The sequence below is a fragment of the Myxocyprinus asiaticus genome, chromosome 9 (assembly GCF_019703515.2).
Source record: "Myxocyprinus asiaticus isolate MX2 ecotype Aquarium Trade chromosome 9, UBuf_Myxa_2, whole genome shotgun sequence".
Classification (NCBI taxonomy): Eukaryota; Metazoa; Chordata; class Actinopteri; order Cypriniformes; family Catostomidae; genus Myxocyprinus; species Myxocyprinus asiaticus.
The window spans coordinates 1,439,334-1,447,500 of record NC_059352.1 but is presented as its reverse complement, the minus strand read 5'-3'; the positions used below and the strand labels follow the sequence as shown (position 1 = coordinate 1,447,500).

At 38.6% G+C, this 8,167-nt stretch overlaps 1 protein-coding gene across 3 annotated transcripts in view; it reads right to left on the bottom strand.

The window, feature by feature from the left end:
- Window positions 1-7,632, bottom strand: part of LOC127445766 (zinc finger E-box-binding homeobox 2-like) — a 49,735-nt gene extending 42,103 nt beyond the window's left edge. For 2 of the 3 annotated variants that reach the window (XM_051706068.1, XM_051706071.1), the window contains exon 1: window positions 7,449-7,632. In XM_051706068.1, the coding sequence (XP_051562028.1) occupies window positions 7,449-7,578 (130 nt within the window). In that variant the 5' untranslated portion in view covers window positions 7,579-7,632. The remainder of the gene's footprint in view (window positions 1-7,448) is intronic. The other variant, XM_051706069.1, reaches the window with a different exon arrangement.
- Window positions 7,633-8,167: the final 535 nt, after the last annotated feature.

Here is an 8,167-nt window from a genome sequence, read left to right as displayed (position 1 = left end):
TATTAAGTCAATTGTCAAATATCTCACAATGGAACACACATCCTCTAAGACACTTTTACTGTCTTTTTTATTTCTCCTCTTTCTCTCTTCGAATTGCTCACTCCTGCTGGTCCTGACGCCTCAGCGCTCTCGTTTGGGGAGCGCCGCTAATAAACCTTGGAGCCTGGACTCCTCGCTGTCTCGCTCGCTCTCTCTCTCCACTCAAATCTCTCTGATTTCTTGCCCAGTTCTCCTCTGTTGTCCAAAATGACATGCGACTTTCTTAAAGTCTCTCTCTCTCTCTTTCTCTCGTTCTCTCGTATTCTGCCCACTGTGACAAGACTGTGCCAGAGAAACACACACACAGCTGGACCCCAGCTGCCTACAAAGAGCTAAGGGTTTGGAAATCAATGAAGGCGAATGAAGAAAAGGGGAAGGAGTTTAAATAAATTGGCACTTGAAAAAAGAAAACGCAGAGAGGCAATCGAGAGAGAACGAGCACGAGCGAATGGAGAGAGACAACAGGCGCGGAAATGAGCTGTAAAAACGGTGCTACGTCTGAATAAGAGGTCAAAGACATTCATAATCACAGATAACAGAGATGAGTTGTTGAGATGGATTGAATGACGTTACTTGCTTCTCAATTTTAAAAGTATACTTTGATATTTGATCTCATCCAATCACAAACTTGGCTCAAAGGAATTCTTCTCGAGAATGAAAACAAGCCACGATGCGGCCACCACCCTGTGACGGCGCATTTTGTAATGTAGCACGTCATAGCATGGGTGGTACGCGTCAAGGGTTCTCCGCAGAAAAGACATTTGTAAGACTGCACAATCTGTGGTTCTCATGCTAATTTTGCAAACTGTGGATGCAGCTAAATTGCGACTGGTCAGTTCAAAGCATTCCATTGAAGGTCTTGAGTGACACCAACAAAACAAAAGGTGGAAGACACATTTTTTTTGTTTGTTTGTTTTGCCTTTGTATTTTGGGACGAATATACGGAGTCCCTAAGTGGAAAGGGACGCAATTTATTTTCTGAAATAGCTTTGCGTTCCCTCACAAGAAGTTTTGCAATAAATTGAATGTTCCTTCACAATTACTTTGGGTTCACTCGCAATAGCTTCATCCATCCCTTGCAAAAATGAGCATGGTTTTACCATAGTAAAAACTGGAAAACCAAAAGTATGGTGATAAAACTTTGAATCATTCCAAATGCAAATGCAAAACTTTTTTTGAGTGTATGTAAACTTTTCAGAGGGAACGCAAAACTTTATTTTGAGTGAACATAAACTTTTCAGAGGGAACGCAAAACTTTATTTTGAGTGAACGCAAACTTTTCAGAGGGAACGCAAAACTTTATTTTGAGTGAACATAAACTTTTCAGAGGGAACGCAAAACTTTATTTTGAGTGAACATAAACTTTTCAGAGGGAACGCAAAACTTTATTTTGAGTGAACATAAACTTTTCAGAGGGGACGCAAAACTTTATTTTGAGTGAACATAAACTTTTCAGAGGGAACGCAAAACTTTATTTTGAGTGAACGCAAACTTTTCAGAGGGAACACAAAACTTTATTTTGAGTGTACGCAAACTTTTCAGAGGGAACGCAAAACTTTATTTTGAGTGAACATAAACTTTTCAGAGGGAACGCAAAACTTTATTTTGAGTGAACATAAACTTTTCAGAGGGGACGCAAAACTTTATTTTGAGTGAACATAAACTTTTCAGAGGGAACGCAAAACTTTATTTTGAGTGAACGCAAACTTTTCAGAGGGAACACAAAACTTTATTTTGAGTGTACGCAAACTTTTCAGAGTGAACGTAAACTTTTCAGAGAGAACGCAAAACTTTTTTTGAAGGAACGTAAACTTTTCAGAGGGAACGCAAAACTTTATTTTGAGTGTACGCAAACTTTTCAGAGGGAACGCAAAACTTTATTTTGAGTGAACATAAACTTTTCTGAGGGAACGCAAAACTTTATTTTGAGTGAACAAACTTTTCAGAGTGAACGTAAACTTTTCAGAGAGAACGCAAAACTTTTTTTGAAGGAACGTAAACTTTTCAGAGTGAACACAAACTTTTCAGAGGGAACGCAAAACTTTATTTTGAGTGAACGCAAACTTTTCAGAGTGAACGCAAACTTTTCAGAGGGAACGCAAAACTTTATTTTGAGTGAACGCAAACTTTTCAGAGTGAACACAAACTTTTCAGAGGGAACGCAAAACATTATTTTGAGTGAACGTAAACTTTTCAGAGGGAACGCAAAACTTTTTTTGAAGGAACGTAAACTTTTCAGAGGGAACGCAAAACTTTATTTTGAGTGAACGCAAACTTTTCAGAGGGAACGCAAAACTTTATTTTGAGTAAACGCAAACTTTTCAGAGTGAACAAACTTTTCAGAGGGAACGCAAAACATTATTTTGAGTGAGCGTAAACTTTTCAGAGGGAACGCAAAACTTTTTTTGAAGGAACGTAAACTTTTCAGAGGGAACGCAAAACTTTATTTTGAGTGAACGCAAATTTTTCAGAGGGAACGCAAAACATTATTTTGAGTGAACGCAAACTTTTCAGAGGGAACACAAAACTTTTTTTGAAGGAACGTAAACTTTTCAGAGGGAACGCAAAACTTTATTTTGAGTGAACGCAAACTTTTCAGAGGGAACGCAAAACTTTTTTTGAAGGAACGCAAACTTTTCAGAGGGAACGCAAAACTTTATTTTGAGTGAACAAACTTTTCAGAGGGAACGCAAAACTTTATTTTGAGTGAACAGAAACTTTTCAGAGGGAACGCAAAACTTTATTTTGAGTGAACGCAAACTTTTCAGAGGGAACGCAAAACTTTATTTTGAGTGAACAAACTTTTCAAAGGGAACGCAAAACTTTATTTTGAGTGAACGCAAACTTTTCAGAGGGAACGCAAAACTTTATTTTGAGTGAACATAAACTTTTCTGAGGGAACGCAAAACTTTATTTTGAGTGAACGCAAACTTTTCAGAGTGAACACAAACTTTTCAGAGGGAACACAAAACATTATTTTGAGTGAACACAAACTTTTCAGAGGGAACGCAAAACTTTATTTTGAGTGAACGCAAACTTTTCAGAGGGAACGCAAAACTTTTTTTGAAGGAACACAAACTTTTCAGAGGGAACGCAAAACTTTATTTTGAGTGAACGCAAACTTTTCAGAGGGAACGCAAAACTTTATTTTGAGTGAACGCAAAACTTTTTTTGAAGGAGCGCAAACTTTTCAGAAGGAACGCAAAACTTTATTTTGAGTGAACGCAAAATTTTCAGAAGGAACGCAAAACTTTATTTTGAGTGAACGCAAAATTTTCAGAGGGAATGCAAAACTTTTTTTGAAGGAACGCAAACTTTTCAGAGGGAACGCAAAACTTTATTTTGAGTGAACGCAAACTTTTCAGAGGGAACGCAAAACTTTTTTTGAAGGAACGCAAACTTTTCAGAGGGAACGCAAAACTTTATTTTGAGTGAACGCAAACTTTTCAGAGGGAATGCAAAACTTTATTTTGAGTGAACGCAAACTTTTCAGAGGGAACGCAAAACTTTTTTTGAAGGAACGCAAACTTTTCAGAAGGAACGCAAAACTTTATTTTGAGTGAACGCAAACTTTTCAGAGGGAATGCAAAACTTTTTTTGAAGGAACGCAAACTTTTCAGAGGGAACGCAAAATGTTATTTTGAGTGAACGCAAAATTTTCAGAGGGAACGCAAAACTTTATTTTAAAGGAACCCAAAACTTTTTTTGAGTGAACGCAAAACATTTTTTGAGGGAATGCAACTTTTTGCAGAGGAACACAAACTGAGGGAGTGCAAATCTTTTTTTGCAAAAGGAACATAAACTTTTCCAGTGGAATGCAAAACTTTTTTGGAGGGAATGCAACTTTTCAGAGGGAACGCAAAACTTTTTATTTATTTTTATTTATTTATTTTTTTGTCCCCTTTTCTCCCAATTTGGAATGCCCAATTCCCACTGCTCAGTAGGTCCTCATGGTGGCCCAGTTACTCACTTCAATCCAGGTGGTGGAGGACAAGTCTCAGTTGCCTCCGCTTCTGAGACCGTCAATCCGCGCATCTTATCACGTGACTCGTTGTGCATGACACCGCGGAGACTCACAGCATGTGGAGGCTCATGCTACTCTCCACGATCCACACACAACTCACCACACACCCCATTGAGAGCGAGAACCACTAATCGCGACCACAAGGAGGTTACTCAATGTGACTCTACCCTCCCTAGCAACCGGGCCAATTTGGTTGCTTAGGAGACCTGGCTGGAGTCCCTCAGCACGCATCCTGGATTCAAACTCGCGTCTCCAGGGGTGGTAGTGTTGCTGAGCTACTCAGGCCCCCCCAAAACTTTTTTTGAGGGAACGCAAACTTTTCCAAGGGAACTAAAAACTTTTTTTGAGGGGATGCAACTTTTGAGGGGACACAAAACTTTTTGTGTAGGAACACAAAGTATTGTGAGGGAACAACATTTTTCAGAGGGGACGCAAAACTATTTTAAAAAAGCAACAAAACCTTTTTATATGGAAGGCAAAACTTTTTTTGAGGGAATGCAAACTTATCCCAGGGAATGCAACTTTTCAGAGAGAACAAAAGCTTTTTGCGAAGGAACACAAACTATTACGAATCAGAAAATAGGTTTTCTTCCCTGTCCTCAGAGGGTCTCCATATGAATACAATCTATCCCACTGTCTGACGTTTGCCAAATTCATTTTGGATGGTCTGCAGTATATGCAAACACACACTTACATTATACACACGAACATGCACACTGATAATAGGTGAAAGAGCAGCCCTCTGACAAAATTATTGTGTATCTGCACAATTTTAAAGTTTTTAGTGGAGAAATGTGCTGTTGAGACACAAGCGATGAAACAAGCCATGAACGTGCCACGTTCCAGAGAAGTCTTTCTGCATTTGTTAGACGTTGTGACGTGAGTTCGCTCTCGCCACAATCATCTGTTCTGCATATGCACACACACACTTGGGTTAAAGAACAGGGAGGATAATGCAAGAGTGTGTGTGTGTGTGTGTGTGTGTGTGTGTGTGTGTGTGTGTGTGTGTGCACAGTGTTTTGGGCATCAGTGTTCAATATTTTCCAACATTTTTGGACCGTGTGAGTGTGTCATCTACACTGGCTCCTAAAAGTACTCGGACACTCAAGTCACACTAAAATATTTTTGAACTGATATGCATTATATAACAAAATTTGAAAGAAAGTGTCCTTTATTTGAAGGATTTGACAAAAAGTAGAAGTTTGACATTTTATAAAATAGATAAAGTGTTGAAAAGACAAAAAGTATTTAGTAAATGTGCTGAACTCCACTTGTGGTTCCTCTGCTAGGACATCTGGGGGGATCTGACTTCATACATCCACTAAAAGACACCAGTTGATTAAAAGTCACTGAGCAAAAATTGCTCAGAAAAGAGAAATTAGTTCTGAGAAAAGCTCCAGCAGCATTTAAGACACACTTGCTTTCATCTTTTGTTATTTAATGCTTTTCATAGACCACACTAGCGCTGTCTTTTTGTAAACTGACCATCGGCGAAACAAGTAGGCAGCTGGCACCTCTAAAACCGCATGTCCATCATGTGCTTATGGCAGTCTGGTCTGCTGCAATAGTGCTGCGTCGCTTTATCGCTTCAGTTTCTAATAGAGGAATTAGGGAAGTACGTTAATAAGAGATAGGATACACATCGCACCACTCCTATATATGAACATCAGGATGAGTGTAGGTAAGGGTGAGTGTGCATGTGTGTTTGTGCATATGAGGTGATGGGGTGGGCCAATAGCTAATAGCACGTTAGTTCTGTGTGTGTGTGTGTGGGGGGGGGGGGGTCACGTACGGGTGCGAGGTTGACAAAAATGACACCTTATGCTGCATCCAAATGAGGAACTGCTCTAACCACACAAACACACACTCTCAAATATATACTCTTTCTTTTTCTCTTACACACACACCGTTCTGCATGCTCAACATGTCTTCAGTTGTGTATTTTTTGTACAATTGTACAACTGTTGCTCAGATGGTTTAGAAAAGCATGTTCACACTTTTTTGGCTTTTCTAAACCACCAATGTGTACCTAATATCAGCCGAAACACGCAACAGTTGTGGGGAATTACGCTGCTCTGAGCATGAGCAGAGTATCTACACACAATCTATATACTAATGCAATGTGCATGTGAAATAAGCAGTCCTGCTTGCTAATTCATTTCTTTCACATATACAACCTGCAACAGAACCATTAGACAATATACCACATGACGATGGTCTATGTTGTACCTTTGGTACTCATACAGGCCCGGAAAATGAGTGGGAATTGTTCAGAAACACCAGAAGGATTCAGTTCTTCTCATCTCATATAGAGATACAATATGTGTGCTGACATGATTCTAGTGTGATAAAATCACTAACCTTTTCTATGTAAAGTAACATCCAAAATTACAATGAATGAGTGTGTATTTAAATGTTTACAGACTGGCCCCATTGACTTCCATTGTAAGTGCCTCACTGTAAAGCAGATTTTTAAATAAACAACGGGCGAGTCGAAAATATTTTCAGCATTATGCCACAAACGCTGTCGACTGAGCTTCACTTGTACTGAACCCGGAAGGTTGTAAGCATAAATTGCACATTTTTGAAAGCATTAACACATCACAAACAACACTGTTGTCTTCCTGACAAATCACACTGTAAGAGAGAACACTTTACACCCTTTAAAAGCTGCAGTGAATTGCAGAATAAGAATGCAGTGGCTGTAAAATATTAGTGCATTAATTCTGATATCTAATATTTAAAGTGACATTAGGCTATTCTGATTTTAAATGTTAATATTTATACTCAGCTGCCCTACATCTGCTACTGTTGAAATCTCACATTTGCAAAGTGTTTCCCTATTAGTGCATGCATTTATTTTAAATTAAACAATTGAGACATTTAATATAATTGACAAATAAAAATCGAAACTAGTTTCTATCCCTTAAGTCGGTTGTTAGCCTCCTCTGTTAGGAAGTGCAACAGCTGAATGTAAGAAAACTCAATGAAAATGTGATGCTGAGGCTGCAGAAAGCGGACCACAAGTTCTGCAAATTAAACTCTTGAGCTGACAATGTAATGCAAATGCATGTAAAATGTACTGAAGTAATATGCAATCTCTTGAGTCGACACAATGCAATAAAATAAATGTATGCTACTAATAATGCATGTAATGGCATAACTTCTGTGTGAGAACTGGCTGAACGTGTTCATGCTCATTTTTATTTATTATAATTAACATAATAAATGAATGAATTACGCTACAGTAGGTGGCCAACATACTTTTTGAAAGTAGCCTACAAAATAGGCAAGCTTTATTCTAAAACAGCACTTTTAATGTCTCGCGGCATTAATGAATGCCCAAATAAAACCGCACAACTCCCAAACTTGGCCAGTCACATACCTTGATTTCTCCTTGGGTTTGCCTGTTTCCTCCGTTTTCCTCGGTGCCGTTCTGCCATGTCGCCGCAGTAATTGCCCGGGGATCGTGCGAGCGGATCGGCTGGATACACGAGTGAAGTGGCGCTCCGCATCGCCCACTCGCTCCATTCAGCGCGTCACTGCAGCAGCGCTTCAACCGCGCGTTGCGATCAGCCGCGGCTCTTGTGATGTCATCGGAGGCGTGTTGATCGCTGATAGTTTAATGCGGGTGTCAACACGTATCACCCCAAACTATGAAGTGTGTTCTTTGAAAAGACAACATATGGAGATCCCATATATAGCTACAACATATAACGTGGAGAGACTTTCTCTTTTTTTAATTTAAGCTTTAAAATAAATAAATAGACTACTTTTCGGGATCACTGGGCATATCGCAAATAAATGATCTACTGTTGTCTATGATACTTACTTTTCCCATTTTGTTTACTATGGTAATAGCTATACTACTGTATATTGGACATTGTTTATAATGTATGTCTATAGCCTTTAAAGCAGCATATTTATTGTAATATATTTGGTAGCTACTCATCTAAATATTACTCATATAGAAATCTGATATAAGGGCATATATGAACATATAGCCTATATATATATATATATATATATATATATATATATATATATATATATATATATATATATATATATATATATACAGGGTTGTGAGGGTTACTTTTGAAA